This window comes from Pygoscelis adeliae, unplaced genomic scaffold, assembly GCF_000699105.1.
Source record: "Pygoscelis adeliae isolate BGI_AS28 unplaced genomic scaffold, ASM69910v1 Scaffold38, whole genome shotgun sequence".
NCBI classification, from domain to species: Eukaryota; Metazoa; Chordata; class Aves; order Sphenisciformes; family Spheniscidae; genus Pygoscelis; species Pygoscelis adeliae.
The window spans coordinates 3,185,834-3,203,393 of NW_008825614.1; the positions used below are offsets into that span (position 1 = coordinate 3,185,834).

At 40.8% G+C, this 17,560-nt stretch overlaps 1 protein-coding gene across 1 annotated transcript in view; it reads right to left on the reverse strand.

Annotated features, from left to right (window-relative positions):
- The window catches only part of GYS2 (glycogen synthase 2 (liver)), a 49,992-nt gene extending 33,398 nt beyond the window's left edge, over positions 1–16,594 (reverse strand). The window contains exons 1-4 of the mRNA XM_009332821.1: positions 16,474–16,594; positions 6,833–7,014; positions 3,803–3,994; positions 2,798–2,983 (exon numbers count right to left, since the gene is read on the reverse strand). Of these exons, the coding sequence (XP_009331096.1) occupies positions 2,798–2,983; positions 3,803–3,994; positions 6,833–7,014; positions 16,474–16,594 (681 nt within the window). The remainder of the gene's footprint in view (positions 1–2,797; positions 2,984–3,802; positions 3,995–6,832; positions 7,015–16,473) is intronic.
- Between the last annotated feature and the right edge of the window lie 966 nt (positions 16,595–17,560).

Here is a 17,560-nt window from a genome sequence, read left to right on the forward strand (position 1 = left end):
GTCCTTCTTGTAGTGAGGGGCCCAAAACTGAACACAGTATTCAAGGTGTGGCCTCACCAGTGCCAAGTACAGGGGCACGATCACTTCCCTACTCTAGATCAGCCCCTCATGTTTCTCAACTGACTTTTGGGCCAGGCTGACCTTTTAACAGCCAAAGGAGCCCTCATTAAGATATCTGGTCTCTTACTAAAAGTTAACTTGCTCAGGAAGAGCTTTAGCACACTATAAGCATGTTAAACAGTAGTCTAACAGCTTGGCATAATTTCCTCTATTAGTACCTTTAAATGTCAATCTCTCCACAGCAGGCATAAAGCATTAAGGTCTAGAAATCCACAAGTTTCCTCCCTTAAATATTATTTACAGCAGTTTATAACAATACTTTAAAGTGATACATATGTATCATTCCATATATTCTTAGAATAAAGTCTGAATAGAAATTTCTGTATTTATCATGTAGCTGATGGTTACCAATGGAATTTGTGAAGCTTTGCAGAAGGATGGAGAGTACCTTACCACATAAAGTTGGCCATGTCATGTGTGAACAGTAAAAATGATATTAATACTGTGACTAGATTATAAATATATTAAAATATGTAAGTCTGCTCAGACGTAAGGTCATTACTTTTTCTTTTGAGTACACAGACAAGGGTGAGGCCCCCAAAGTTATCATGAAGGGGAAAAAAAAATTGCTTTTGAGAAAAACAGACTATTTTGCCAGACTACTTGTAGCTCACCAAATTAACCAGGAAGGCAACGCTCTGACATAGTATTTTTAGCATCAGTTTATAAAAAAATCAGCATTCTCTTTTTTTTTAAAACTCTAATTTCTCATTTTAAATGCCTTTCCCTCCCCGCCCCCCTTTTTATTTTTTTACTATGGCTTCCTTACTAACAAATTACGTGTACGAAGGCAAGGGTGAATGAATAAAGTTACTGCTGAAAAGTCCCCACTTTCTCAAGTGTTAAACCTGAAACTGCATGGTTTTAGTTCTTTCAATCTAGCTCTGTCCAGAGAAAGATAATTTAATGTGACTTTAAAGCTAGATTTTGCGTATATATACATAAGGAGAATATGAGGGAGTAGGGATGTCTTAGACTCCTGAAACTTGGGTCTGACAGCATGACTGGGTTATTCATGCTGCCTCATTAATGTACCTAACAAATGTATCTAATTTAGGAGACTAGTTTTCCTAGGTGATAGATGAAGACAGATCTTTCAGATGGTAATTTGAGGATGTTTGCCTTACACTGACTGTGAAGAGGCCAATGTAACTCCACTGATGATGCACGGAGCCTAAGAGGAGTAACCACCTATGTTAGTTACCTCATATTGGGCAGAGAGAATTCCCCCTTACACACTACCATGCTGCAACCTTTATGCATATGAGTAAATGAGTGGAGACAGTCTTTTACTCTTAGTGTGTTCAGTAGATTCAGTAGTTGCCTTTGGTGGGAAAGAAAAAAAGAAAAGAAAAAAAGAGAGGAGTAAGGTGAATTACTGTTTCCTTGGGTACAAGAGAATGGCAATATATTCTGTGCTTCTGAATGAGGCAGTAGCACACTACTACTTGGGCCTTGTCTTTGGAAGACGCTGAAGCTTGACACACCGTGGAACAAACATCCAACTGAAAATTGCCAACTGAATAATTATCTTCACTGATTTTAGCCAAGGAAATGCATGGACAGTGGATAAGGCAGTTGTTTTAGCCCTTTAACTACCTTTACCCTCAATAAAACCTGGAATGCAAAAATCTCTTGAACTCACTTTGTCTGTAACCATATTAGAAATCCCAGATTATGTAATGTACCTCTGCTGAAGGCAGTGCTAAAGACATCTGGGTCCTTGAAATGTTGGTTTGTGTTATGCTTTGAGTAGAAAGAGAACAGTGAAAACCAAAACCACTAGACAGTTTACAAAAATTCCAAGAAATAGATGTGGGTATTTTGAACTCTGAAAATACTTCCTATGTTTGCCAGTTACACATTAAGCCTAACCCGAAAAGCTTGAAAGTAGAAGGGCTTATCATGGCTTGCAAGAATTAAGAAGTTGACTGGGGGGGGGAAGGGGGGGGAAGTAATGCCATTCCAGGGAATTTCAGCAAGAGGAGGGCTGCTGGCTATTTTTTCTACTGCCTTTCATTAAGAAAGAGTGCTGTGAAGCTGCACCTGAAGTGTCAGATGATGACTACAGCTGAACAGGTTTTACATTCACTGGTTACTCACACTGCTAACAGTAACTCCTAAACCATAGCATCCATTGCTTGAGTTGATTGCCTTTCCTGAACACAAAGGGGAAGATTCTCAAGGACACTTGACTTGCAGTGATATCTGGGCCTGTAACTCTCCCCTTGCTTTTGAAAATGTCCCAAGCCATTTAAAAGAAGGCTAAGAATCTCTGTTGGCAATTCTGTACTGCTGCAATATTACTCCATATATCAGTGGACAGGACTAAGGCACTGACTCGACTGGAGGCTGAATGAGTTTCAGTACTCTGCAGTGCAAGTCAGGTAAATCAAAGTTCAGTGAAGGTACTGCAAGTATTCTAGACTCTACTGAGCTTTAGGACCTAGCTTTAGGACCTGTCAGATGACACAAAGGCACTCATGTCTAGACACCCCATGGTCTTACAAATACCATTTCTTGTGCTCTGCAACTGACAACCTATCACTCGGCTGTGGGTCAATCATAAGTGATCACACAAGACAGAAAATACAATACATGGTGTAGCACAGTAAACAGAAAAGGAACCAGGAGCTGATTAGCTGAAAAAAGAAGGAATGAGAAAAATGTCTCTTACCTGGTCAAGATTGTTGTAAAAATCTATACTGGCTGCACACAGGTATCTCCCAAGCAGAGTTGCATGGGTAGTAAAAATTGTGGCAACAGGAAGTTTCTGGGATCGAGACAGTATTAAACCCACTCCTGCCTGCCACTCATGGAAGTGGGCAATTATGTTGGGCTTGTCATCAAACTGACAGGAAAGCTGAAAATAATTACAAAGAACATACATGAAACACATCATCCTGCTCATCATCCCAGCCTCAGAAACCTCTTTTTTTCATGCCTTCTTCTGTGTGCTTGCTTTCTTTCATATGACAAAGCAGTTCAGCATTATAAGTGGTCATGTGTCTTGATTCCCATCAGCCCTAATCCTTAGCCCAAGAAGCACATGTGCCTCACTAGTGCCTCAGAACAGTATCCTTCCTAGAGTGTTGGGGAGCTCTGGCAAGCACAGTCACTTTCCTTTCTTTTAACTTGCTCTTCTGCTGTTGAAACTCTTGGTTGGATATGAAAATCATGAGCACCTCTGACAGACAGATGATTCTGCAGATTAACAAAGTTTCCTCTCTTCAGGTAGGCTGTGGTAGAGTGACATGTGAAGTCATAGTGCTGTCATTAATTCCTTCTGTTTGCCTCTATTCCCTGTTCAAGGTAGTATCTAACAGCTGAGATATGGCTTGACTGGCTTTAAGGACAGTTTGTGAGTGTGACAATTTGACTACCATAGGAAAGGAAAAGGGAGTTTGAGATCCTACCTGTAAGAGCATCCAGTGACAAATAAGGGAGTTGAGAAGAAACAGAGAGGAACGTGACAGTAAAGACACAGCAGATTTCACACAGGGCGGAAAAATAGTTAAATGACCACTTAAGATTTAAGTTTTAAATACAAATTTGATCTACATCAGGTATCAACTTCCTTAAAATCATAATTTTCAAACTGGAGAATAGGAACCACAACCCAAAGCTTTTTGCCCTGCTGACAAGGCTGAGGTTTGAAAATCTCTAGATTTAAAAATTGTACCTCTTTTAAAAAACAGGCTGTTAATGATCCAAAAATCACAGCATCATTGGCTTCTCGGTCATGAAAAGGGATCCCTATGTTGCTGGCATCCCAAAATTCGCCTTTCCATCTGTCCAGATTCCAGGCTGCTGATCCTATATCGAACAGTAAGACATATGGGCTGCCCTCTATCAGCCATCTTCCAAAAAAGACCTATGGGAAAAAGGCAAGGATATAAGCAGAAAATGTTAAAGTGAATGTAAAGTCCAGTTAGCATAACTATTTTCATCTATCAAATCTTAAACATTTTACATAAGGAATACATGATCATAGTCCTACATACCCAGGATTTGTGGTTTTCCTTGCAAAATACATGGAGTAATACTGGACCACAGGCAGGAGTAAATCTACAATCTTTAGGAGCAAAGAGGAGCAGGAGCAAACTAGTCTTTAGGAACACTGTAAGACTTTCAATTTAGATTTTCATTGCAATGTTAACTTTTTTTTCATGAAAAAAAGCTTAGGAAGACTATACTTGATTGAATAATGAGGTCTTACGTTCTTATTGAAGCACCTATGCCATTTTTGTTCTTATTTCAAAATTATTATTTGCTTTCAGTCAGATTTGTCACCAATCTTTTGCCATTTATACTAGATTACTGGTGATAGACTTTGTAGGACAGGTGCTTGGGACCTGTATCTACCATGACATTTCCTCATTCTGCCCAAGCAGCGCAGTTAATGCCCTTTGGCAGAGTGGAAGGATCAATCAGAAGGTGTAATAATACCTAAAACCACATCAGCCTAAAAATACAGCTTTCCTACTTTATCTGCATCAGTACAGTTAAATATCTCTAAGAGTATTTAGAACTCCACTGATACAACCTACCTGCCCAACCAGAAGAGTAGGCTGAACTGTCATAAGGCAACACAACACAGCTGGGCCCACACTACAGATCGTATCAGTCTGCACAGTCAAATTATTTCACATTAATTCTACCATCAAAATGGCTATAGCAGCAGAGATATATTAGCTGGGAAGAACGAGGTACTATAGGGAGGCTGGTGCAGTTTATACCCCATGCGGAAGAATCTTTTATGCCACTGTTCAACCTCTTTTCATTCACCAACCCCTGGGACCTCAGGGGTTGAACCCAGCCCTGATGCTAGAACGGACTGAATAGAGGTCAAGTCTTGAAAACAATGAGATGAAAGCTCTTAGACCTGTTTGCACAAAAAATACAGATTGTAACAGATACAGGTGTGTGAAGGAGGGTCAGCTCCTTATGTACTTATTTCAGGCCATCATGTTTCTTATTCAGGAAAATGAGGTTAAAGAGCAGGGAGTTTGTGTGAACCCAGACTTCATCTAAATATGGCATGGAACACACTTGACCCAAGAAGTCTGGAAACGTTCCTAGGTCCCCTGGTTTAAAGGGATCCATTGTGATGCATAAGCAAAATCCAGACATAAATGTTAATAGGATAAGTGCAGCTCCTGGAAACTATAACGTCATTATTGGAGATCAAAGCTATATTTGACGTACCTGGGACAGATTTGCTGCTATATATGAATACTCCAGCAGCACAATGCACATGTTAGGCTGGCAGAGTTGGCTGCTGATTAAATTGAATGTATTGCTGAACAGCATGAAATGTATATATAGCATTGCAATTAATCTGCCTCATGAGTCTTTAGCTGTTTTCCAAGCAAAGGAGCATTACACAGCTTGCAGAGACATCTCTCTGTAAGCAACAGAGGCAACATGGAAAACTTGATCAATCACTTATGAAAATTTGATTAGTAATAAGAAATGCCAGTTAGATTAGACCTTTTAGTTTGAACCTCAGCCTGAACAATGCAAGCATCACACAGTGTTAGTGTTCCCAACAGACACTTTCCAAAGCTATGGCACATATACGTCCAACAATACGCTTCTACATAATATGTAATAGGGCATTAGATCCTAAGAACAGCAGAACTGCTGTTACAAAGGGATGTAATACATCACCAGTGCCACAGCTGGTGGCAGTCCAAGAAGTTTATGAATTTCTACATTAAAGTGTGTCATGCCCCTCAGCAACAGAACCTTGTAAGAATGCTTCCTTGCTGCTGCCTCTCAATGCATATGACATCTGTTTGGCACACATTATAAGCAAATAATTTTTCCTCCTGCTAACTAGCATCTCTGAGGGACTCAATGCTGAAACAGAGTGAAGGCGAGTTCTAGATATCTGATGAGGACTTTCAAGAAAGGAGGTCAGATTTAGCATGTGTTATCTTCCACACGTTTTCAGGTAATCAGTCGTCCTCAAGGCTGCAGCTGCTTGCAGCTTAGTAGCTTGCCCATCAGCACGGTAAATTCTATTCCTTTCAGCAGATCACCTTTATAGGAAGAAGTTTATTCCTAGTTCACTGTTGGAGAAACTGAGTCACGGAGAGGCTATAAGGTTTGACTGAGATCACAGAGAAAACACTGGTTAAAAATTGTGTAGGAAACACAGATGAACTCACTTCTTGTGTTGTGGTTTAACCTCTCTTCCTAGTGAACAGAGAGTTAGTTGCATTGATCTGAGGAAGCAGATTCTTTGTCAGTTGGGTGCTTTTCTTAAGTCCACCTGTGGTTTGTCCCTTTCTGGCTTTCAATTCAACATAATGCTACCTAAGAAAAATTGTAAGCTAGTGGAATGCTTTCCTCTCTCCAGCACAACAACACCAAACGTAACGTAAGAGTTCAGTCAAAGTAAGGTCATATTATATATACTAAAATCTCACTGTATTTAGAGACTGGATAAATAAGTAATTAATCCAATTAAGTAGACTTGCAGATAAATGACTGTTAAAACCTGTAATTGGATAAACTGGTTCTTCCTCAAAAATAACCTTTAATGAATTGTCTCTGCTGTTCTAACAGTGGATTCTGAGCTTCTCCCATTGTGACATTGACCAGGACTGCTGTGTCAAGTGGAACGGCAAGAGCATTAACCAAAACTGTAATCTCCTCAGAGTCAGCTTTGTTGCCCTGGGAAGCAGTAGCACATCTGATTTACCTGACACCCTTGGCTTTTCATGGTGTCCATTGCCTTCTTAACTGCGGGGTTTGGAGGCTCACATGCTTCCACCTGAGTCTTCACATTGTGCTCAAAATAGGGACCAACCATAAAATAGTTTTCACCCCATTCATCTGCCGTAATTTTGGCTTTTGACTGGATCACAGTGTAAATGCCTCCCACTGCAAAAGAAGATCACAAAAAACAAAAAGTAGAAAGGGGCACAGGTCACAAAGCTCTGGAATAAGCTCCAACCAGTGGATCAGATACACCTCTAGTTAAATCACTTCACATATTCAGATTTTAAGTGAAACCCAGACCCTACCAAATAAATAGAAGTTCAGTCTCTTAAATGGAATCAGAGCATCACAGTTCAATTTAGGAGGATGCACTGATAGCAGACTGTGTGTAATTCTTAAATGACAGTTTTACGCTTTACTTACTCCTGGGTGACTGCATATGGCTTCCCTGAATTTCTCCTCTAATCTCAAATGGATGCTTTCTATCCTTAACTTTTATTTTTATCTAGTCTGTGATTTTTTTTTTAATTTCTTCTAGGTGTTTGAAGTCACACCACAAATGTTCAACCGATATATTATTTTATTCTTATGTTATTCCCCCCTTTTTGGATCTTGAAATCTTTACATTCAGATTGTGGGATTCAAATCCTGGGGCTCATGCTTTCACTCTCCATGCCTAATCTTGATTCTACTGCATCCCAAGTACAGCATTCTGCTTTTTTATTGCAGCAGTTATAATTTTCAAACGTATCTTTTGTGATGTGGAAATACATGTGGTGAGAACTGAGCTGGCACTTCCAGCTTATTTTATACAAATCACTGAGAGAAGTTGAGGGACTGATGGATTTCATTGACTACTGATTACAAAAATGGATTTAAACCAATATCCTCAAAGCAAAAGGTGTCATATTCCATCACCATTCTAAAGAGTTTTTAAAGTCGGAAGGAACGTAGCCTACACTGCCAATATAAATGTCTGCAGCACCTTCCACCAAAATATTGTCCATTTTAAAAATAAACACGATATAAAATATATAAAAGAATGCAACAACATCCCCTGACGAGTCAGTACAGATCTATCTAGTCTTGCACACGGTATGCAAGATTCACTTAGCTGCTCTTCCTCACAGTTTTCCATAGCCAGCCCCATAATTCATGCATCGGCAGGGCAGCCTTGCAAAGCCCCCTTTGCCACAGGACCCAGGGTGCCAGGCAGTGGGCATTCCACCACCACAAATTCGGAAGAACAACAGCGGATGCCTGAATCCAGCAAGTGAAAGGGAAGGCAAGGGAAAAGAAAATCAGAGGCTAGGTAGCTGCTGTACATTGGAGACAAGTTTAGCATAGCTCCAGTGATTTTAAAGCATCGTAAGACAAATGAAGCTCAACGGGTACAAGCAAACAACAAATGAAGCAACAGAAAGGGAATTAGTGTTCCTACTTAAAAAAATTTCATCCTCCACTGAATTTGAAAACGTTTGGTAATACTCCAGGCAAGAGGGCTGTGCTATGCCTTTCAGCAGTGACATCAAAATTACATAAGAAGTCAGCACTGCAGGTTGCCAGTGAGTGATAGCAGGTACTCCAGACTTACTTTTTAAAAGGTACTGGGGCATCCAGAGGCACCAATGCACTGCATCCAACTGCATATGGCAAGAATCTTCAGAGGTTACCTGATTTGCCTTAAAAATCTGCAGCAAATGACCACCATCTACAGTAGAGCAGCTGAAGTTGCTCAGCACTTTGGGAGATTAGTTCCCAGATTGATTAAACTGTATCACGTGACAACTGCAGAAAGCCTTCTGCCAAGCCTGGTACCTTGCAGCCCTGAGGAACTGAACAACAGAGCTATGTTTTTAATTGTGCTCCTAGAAAAGAATTGTGCACTTAAAACTTTTCTTTAGAAATATCCCATTTGTTTTGAATGCTTGAAGGGTCCCTAGCCCCACTATTTTTATGTCAAGATGTCTCAGGATTCTAGGTATTTTACAGAGAAAAACAAATGCAGTTCCAATCTCCCAGCTTGCTAAGTGGAATTATTACAATAAATTATTACCCTACATGGTAATTCAAGACCTAAGACGACAAGAATCTTACAGGTAATGTTCCTAAATCAAGGTCATAGTTCAAGAGTTTCACATCACGTAGACATGGAACTGCATAAGGAAATCTATGCATAAGACTATTCTTCTCCACTTCATTAGGACCAGAAGGCTAAGAAACTAACTTATAGTCACCATATTCTACCATGGCTGCTCTGGACAGGGATTTAGAGAAATCTTAGGTGAGTGACACTACGTATTTCCTCCAAGTTCCTCTGCTCACAAGCTGAGAGACTACTTGAATAGCTTGCATTCAGATAAACATATAATTTTAATTATATGAGACAAGTCAGAATGTTCAACCCATGAAGTGATGCAGTAACGATGACATGTCTGTTTTTATGGGGTGGTAAGTACGTCATATGAGCATAAGGCACTGCAATCCAACATGGATCAATAGGGGCTTGGTAGAAATCTCAGTCGTGAAACTGGTTGGTTTTAACTGGCAGAAATACTGAGCTTACAATAAGGAAAGATTTTTGTGCAGAGCAGCCTGGTGACCCCAGGAAAAGAGAAAATATCTACTTGCAAGATGAAAGATACTAAATAACGTGATAAAGCTGTATATGACTAGAGTGGTGCAAAGCTCTTTCCCCACTGTCACAAGAGCGGAGATCAGCCTCTTTCACACTGCAAAGTGTTCAACATTGGGACCAGCAAGCTAGCTGAGTTTCCACAGCTATTAATTTTAAGATTAATAAGAGAGCTGCAGCTCAGGAGCTGAGTAGAGCCTGGAACTTTGTCTTGTATACCCAACGGCCGAGTGTTTCTTTTCACAAGGTTCTGCTTAGGATCACTGTGTGTCCTAAAGCGTGCCCTGCCAAAGACGTATGGAAGGCCTGTTCTGAGTGAAAGAGTGGAGAGTATGCTGTGCTCTGCCATCGTAATCTGTTGCACAGCAAGGTAAAAAACATTTCAGGGCACTGATTTGTCAGAAATGCAATGAAAAGTACTTAGGATAAAAACCAAAAGAGTACATTTTACGGACTGTGAAAACTCTTCAGAAGATAACTGCGATAAAAGCTTTGGGTTACCTGGTCCCAAAACTTGCTTTTGTCTTCTCCGTTACTGTCAAAATATGACTCGCAAAGCATGTTTTTGCATAAGCTTTAATTGACAGGGGAGGGAAAGTGTGCAAGTGAAACTATGTATGTGGAAAGTGTTGGGCATAACTTAAAAAAGACATCTTGAGAAGAACAGAGTGATGTCTAGAATAATGCATTAACTTTTGAAATTACACTTTTCCATAGCAAATTCGAGGAACACGTTATACAGCATTACGAGAGAGCTTATATCTGCTCAGTTGCTTCCAACTCCCTGGAAATACCTGTGCCGGTAAGCAATGCATTACATATCCTACTGAGTAACAGAGTAAGGGTTTACATATTCACTTGGAGCCTAACAGAATTCTCAAATTACTTCCAACAACTTGGTAAACCTCCTTATTCTTCTCTAACATGATGTTTTAAGGTCATAGTATAAACAGAAAACCTTTCCAAACCACAGGGATGTACCAAAATCTCATGATGTTGCAAGCTTCTGTATGCAGCCTCTGAAGTTTTGTACTTTGAAACAGGTTTTAAAACAAACAGTAAAAGACAAAATGAGAAATAGATGCAGAATCAGGAGAGATCAGATCCAGAGAATTGGTTTGGATCATCAGAAACATGGGGAATTAGCAGTAAAATGTAGCTACAGGGCTAGTTTAGTGTTCTGATCTCCACCAAAATGCTTTATTCAAATATTTTAAGTTTTAATAATTTTAAAATGTCCTTGAGAGAAAAATATTTCTATTATTTCTTTTCAAAATGTGTTTTTAACTTTTCCACCAGAATAAAGGAAATCAAGTTAAAAAGGAAATCAACAAGAAGTCTTTTTCCCCATTTATTTCCTTTCCATTCTTCCTCTTTTTCCAGGGAAAAATAAGCTGGCATGGAAAGGGGAACTAAAATGTTTGGGAAAGAAGGATTTTGTTCATTTAAGAGGTTTGACTTTTTTTCAGTGACATCTTTAAAAAATAGAAGATGAAAACAAAATCCTTTCTCAGAAAGTATTTAATAGAATTATTTTTAAAAGTTTGAATGTTTTCATATACGTTACCACTACTATGAATTTGTCTAACGGATATATCCGCATCGCTCCAGCCATCATCTTCTTTCCTCATTTCAAGTCCTGGTGCATTATTTCTTTTGTATATTTAAAATCCAAGCAGCAATTAGAGCCCTCCAGGATAGACATCAGAACTCTCTAAATAAATAAAAAGTCTGTGAGTCAAGAACAGCCTCCTGATATCATATCACTACTGAGGATAACATAAGGCAGAAGTGGAGATCTGACTATGCAACTGGAGATCTTTGTGCAAGATCTAATATGTAGATGTGCTCTTTCTGCCGCAAGCTGTTATATGGAAAGATGCAGTGTCAATGCTTTTTGTCACCTGATGAAGAAGGGTCCACAACTTCCAGGGTTACCCAGGAATTGTGCTGACAAAAAATGTCTTCTGGAGATGCGACCCTTTGAGCATGGAATTGCCAAAACTTCTCAAAACTGCCAGATACCCACCGTTCATTTTACTTGCTCTCCCACCCAGCCCACATTGCAGAAGGACAGAGGGAAGGAGCAGCAGAAACCAAAAAGGAAGGAGAGCGATAGGAAGTGAAGCTGTGCAAGTGAGACATAGGTAAGTGGAGACTGTCACTGATCGGTGCAGGAGCCCTTCCCCACACACCTTTGCTACACAGAGACAGAGGATCAGCGTGCTCCCAGCGCCCTTCAGCTTCTTCGCTACAGCCTGACCAGGCCACTCTGAAAGCACTAAAGCTTTCCTGAGGACCATGGCTGCCATGGAATCCAAGAGAGCAGTGGGACCCCAGGTTCAGGATTCAAATTGACTTCACTGCCGCAATTATAGTTACATCAACTATCCTTTCACCTCTTCCCTCAGAATGTATTGGTGATCTATAGACATCTGATAAAATCGGGCTTAAACTTATTTTTTCCTAATGTTTGGTTGTAATTTTATTTATTTATTTATTTATTGGTTGCCTCTTGAGATATCTGGGGACCATTTTTGAAGTAAGGTTGTAAAATGTGTCAGGTGAAAAAAACCCAGCATCTTCAGATAGCAGATGTTTTTCATGTATTTTTGGCTACGTTGGTGGCCAGGACTCATCAGAAGGTAGAAGTTCTCTAAATTCTGTGAAATTCTGGCATTCCAAACATATTCTGAAATAATACTGAAACACTGAAATTTATGACAGATGTCCACAATACAGAAGCTATTTCTGTGTGCATCACCCCCAATACACAAGGTTTCATTTGAGATTGATTTAACGCTGACATACCACCCCACTCTAGAAATGTACAGGGCTTTGATGCTGTGCTTATGCTAAATTTATGCTGGCACATCTCCACTCCCCAAAGTGTGTTAGTTCAGGTGTGTCACAGGTTACATCAGTCACCTTCTCCCAAGGAACTTTCATCATGGAAGGACGTTTAATGCAGAGGGGGTGAAATGCTGGTCCTACTGAATTCAGTGGATTCAGGATTTAATTTCCAAGAGTCCAGATTTTCACCAGAGAAACTGTACATGGAGCTCTGCTCCAGGGAGAACTGAAACAAGGTTTGTTTTTAGCAGAGTCTTCATTCCAATAGGGATGGGAAAAAAATATTTAGGATTCATCTACCAGTGACTCTTGAGCTAATCTGTTCACAACCGAATGATGATACAAACTGGCTGTTTGCCCAGCATTTTTAAGAATTCTTCTGTTTTCTATCTAAAAGCTGTTAGTATTACAGCAGGAGATACTAATCTAAATATTACTGGAATGATTTTAAAGACATCTTTAGAAAGCACAGACCAGATCTTGAACATTCTCAGCCCTTCTCATTAACGTATCAGAAAACCCACTAAACTACAGCTAACTGTTATTGTAACTTACAGAATTAGACTTCTCCCCCATACCCAGATTAAATACTTAAGTTTTCAGCGGGAAAAATGTCCAGGACTGCTGCCATTACTCCTGCAATGTCCTTTGGGTGCTCCCTGTTGACAATTTCCATCTGCGAGGCTTTGGACACAAGATCTACATAGCTTGTAGCCACTTGGTTTGTGCTCCTGTCCTTGAAGTTTTTATTGGTCTTCATGTTATAGGGGAAAGAAAACCAGTCTTCCTTTCCAATGTGCACAGAGATATGACCAGACCTGGCTTTACTGGAGCATGGTGGCCAGGAAAGAAGGGGAAGGGTGAAAAATGCTGAGCTTCCCCAAGATTACCACCAGATCACGTGGCACTGCAGTGCACTGGGGCCCTTGCCTGCTGGCTTTTTTCCCCTTCTGCCACAGAAACACAGTAGATCCACTTCACAGTATGGGTCTTGCCCATCAGTGAAGAGTCAAATAAAGTGAGGAAAATCTTGCAAAACTAACTACACTTTTCTCATTTCTTTGGCAGGGGACTTTCAATGCAAGATGATGTCAATGTTGTACTTGGTTTAGGTGGCAAGTTCCTTTTTGCAGGGAGAGTGACACTGGCAAATGAGCCTTTTTTATTTCTCATTCTCTCCTTCAGCTACCTTGTCTTTCCTTGCTCCAGACAGAGAAAAGGAGAAAGAAGAGTTGCCGATGCTTTCCAACATATATGTCGGAGATTGCCACTTAGCATAGGCAGTGGCCAGGACAGAGCATATAAAAAGAAGTAGAGAAGTAGAAAGCTCTGCCTAGTTACAGCATGTGTTAAAATGATCTAGATTAAAAAAAAAAAAAAAAAGAGAGAGAGACACCTCCATGGTGCCAGCTGCCGAGAAAGAAGTGATGAGACTCTGGAAATAATGGATACTTGTAGATCTCTGAGCACTGAATTCATACAACTGACTTGTCCTTCCCTACAGCTGCATCTCATGCCTCAGTACCAACCAGCACCATCTTCTGCTCAGGGAAATCCCAGTAAATGCTCACTCCCCATGGGCAGCCTGGCACATGAAGATCCTCTCATAATACATAATCAGATGTGCTCCAATTTGCAGGACCCCTTCATCATCCTCAGCCTCTGAAGGAGAATATATTTGAGAGGTTCAGAAAACAGCTCAGCACCTGTAAAGTGCACTGTTTACAGGTGTGGGAATAGATAGCCATCTGTGAGCTCTGGTAGTGTGTTCCTCACAGGGAAGAAGACATTCAGCCTTATTGTCACTGTCACGGAGAAATGGAGGAACCGCTAAGAAGCGGCACAGGTCAAGGAGGAAATGAACCCATAGCCGAGCACCTAGTGATGCACACAAAGTTAATACAAAGACTTGAACTCTCTCCTGAAGGCAACAGCTGCTTTGCCCACTTTGACAGTGCAAGGAAGCTTCATGCTGAACTACCCTGACACAACTTTGCGTTGCCAGAAAGAAAGAAAGAAACCTTCATGTTAAATTCTCAAAACTATCTTGTCAGACAATAAATCCAGCTAATGCTTATCTTTCCCTCTATATTAGGAATATATATATAGCAACATTAAAACTAAAACACTAAAACACGTAGCAGTACTAAATCTATGTGGGGTCAGCCTACTTAGTCAAATAAACAGTTCTTCCTTCTGCTAAAGGAGGCAGGAAAGATACAGTGTAAGTTATTTCCTAAGCCTATATATCTTCTGTGATGACTCTCCCTGTATTTTGTTGGCTACTCTCTCTCCTAAGAAACAGCGCCCTAACATTTTCCAAGAACTGTTTATAAAAGTTTGGTCACTAGGGGACAGCATCTCACCACGTGACTTAGACATTCAATTGCCTGGAAGATATAGGAAAAAAACTTCAGTATCAAGAATTTACCAGAAAAAATAAGCTGAAATAGGCTTATTAAAGAGGATTTGCACAAACGTTTCCAGTCAAGGTTGGTTAATGGAAACTTTGCACAGAGATCTGGTTCTAATGAAGAAACTGTTTGCCATTGACTAGTTCAGTCAGCTCCGCTTGAATATATGGGTTTGGTAAGTGGTGTAATTAACAGCACCTTATTTTTAAACTAACTGAATAAATATTCACTGTCATAAATATTAATTCTCTCATAAAATGTGAGAATAATAAATTTTAGCTGTGTCAGCTGATTTGGCTTCAGTGAAGTCAACAAGAGCTATATAGATGATTAAATGATTCACTGAATTTTGTACATACACAGAAAGACACATAAATCTAATTGCGTTTTCCTTTTTCTTAAACATATTGTGTGATATCTATAACCAGTGGGTCCAGATGACTCAGAAAATATATATACACTATAGAGTTCAGAAATGTTAGCGAGAACACCTGAAATTGCTAGATTTCTGCTGCCATCTGCTTGCCAGTGCCTTACTTATCATGCACACTGCAAAACTAAATGCTGCACGCTCCAAGTTCTGACAATAGTAAATTCACTCAAAAAGCTTGACTGAAGCTACTGAAAAATAAGCCCCCAGGGATTCAAACGCAAAAGCTACTCTGTACTACCTCTGTGTATTAATACTCCTCCCCACTCTAAAGAGAGCAATGTAAAATTGCACTGCAGTGCAGATTAAATACCAGAAGCTATCATAGAATAGTAATTCCAGTTTCACCATAGAGATAAACCCTAACATTGTCTGTTCCTCTCACACACATTTCCTCTTCAGAGTTAAAATCTTAACAGATTACAGACCTCCTCTCCTGACTAATCTGTTTATCTGCCAGGACAATAAGATGCATGAGGTCAATCATTTACTCATACTAACTCACTTTTGTGGCAAAAATGGAGCCCGTTCCCCCTTGGTGAACTACACCTAGCTGGAAGGGGATGATTTGATAAGTGAATTAGAAATGGAGACAGAAAGATCTTTGCACAACAAGCAGCGTGCACATTGCATGACAAGCTGCGTGCAGTGAACAGATTTTCAATCTGTACACATGCACAAAGCATGAAGTCCCTGTCTGGCACCACCTGTGTTTGCAAAGACCAGTCCAAAAGGGCTTCAGCTGGCATAAAGACTGCTGGTCGTTGACATCTGTTTTGTTCAGTGGCTTCAACGCAGCTATGTTTATTTATACCTGTTTCAAATTTGGCCTCTTCTCCACGCTGCTCTAGAAGGCTGAGGGAGACTGCTAAACTACTCTGAATCTGATGTCTGTTTTACAGCTCATTTTCATGCATTACATTCCCAAGTGAATTTGCATGGAAGGTAAAATATAAATATGTACAAAGCAACATCTATATATCCATACATCTGCACACCCAGGCATAACACTTAGGTGTTTGTTTAAACGTCCTATCCCTGGTGGTGAAACATGTAAAGACACACAGACGTCCTGACTATACGCTCATCCCACACAAGCACAGGCAGATGCAGCCCACACGCAGCACACACGATTACACACGGATACCACATGCACTCCTTCCCATACAACAGCTCTGCAGCCTACTTGTCCCCAATCTCCTCTTAATGCCTTTCTTCTCCAAGCCCTTCACGCCTCCCTCCACTCCCGTGAAAACAGTGATACTGACTCCTAGGAGTGTTGTACAAACCTTTGTTGGTAACTTCCCAAGAAACTTCAAAGAGCAACAAATCCTCCACTGGTAGGTCTTCATCCTCCCACTGAGGAAGCCCATTAAGAGAAGTCATGGACAGTGATCTAGCCAGTGGCATTTTCTTCAGCCCCTGAATGCTCACCACACAGGCCACAACAGTTAGGAAATGTCCAGTTAATGTGGCAGTTCTCCGCAGTTCCAGTTAGAGCAGTCTGCCGGTGTGCTGGGCTCCGAGGAGAAAATTATTCAGGTAGCTGGGAGCTAATGGGTTTAAACTGTCTGACCACCAGCATTAAAGTGGCTCAGTTAAATCCTCAGGGCTTGAGAAGCAGCTGCTGGCAGAGGTAGGAATTTAAGACTGACCTGAGAAAGGTCTTGACTGTTTTGGGGCCAGGGCTCTTTCTTTTTCTTCTCTTAGGGGGAGGTAAAAAAATGGTTTTGAGCTCCTCAGCCCTAGCATTCAGTATCTACCACCTCAGGGACAACTGAAACTCGACGGTTGTAAATTCAGCACTGGCCTGAGCAAACTCCAGCAGGGAGGACACTTTGAGTTCACCACCTGATTTGAGTCCGGCCCCTGAGTCCTCCCCTGGAGATACACACTCCCATTAACACCCATGGACCTTCTCTATCTGCTGGCCACTTACCAACCGGGTTAGTAGACTCGTTCTACATGATGTCTCTTAGATTACTTGCCAGGTTAAACACTGTTACCTATTCTTGTTCAGTTCATTAGTCTGTAAGCACTAGTTTATCTCATACCCTTTTCCTCCACAATTAACTCCAGCTGTGTTCCCAGGGCTCTGCACAAGCTGTTGGTTTCATTCTGCTCTCGAGCAGCCCTGAGAGCTTTTACAAACAGAGCTACAAAGGCTCTATCCCTACTTTGGCATGCACTTTGGCCCTCCTTGCAGTCCTGGTCCCTGATTTTCTGCCTGTTTTCTCTTCTTCTATGCCACAGCTCTTTTCTGGCCTCTGGGCCCATGTCCTCTGCCCAGGGAAACTGGTGAGTACTAAGTCAGGGAACAGTATGCCCCTGTCTTGCTCCAGCACAGAGCTGGGATGCTGCAAGTGGTGCGCAGAC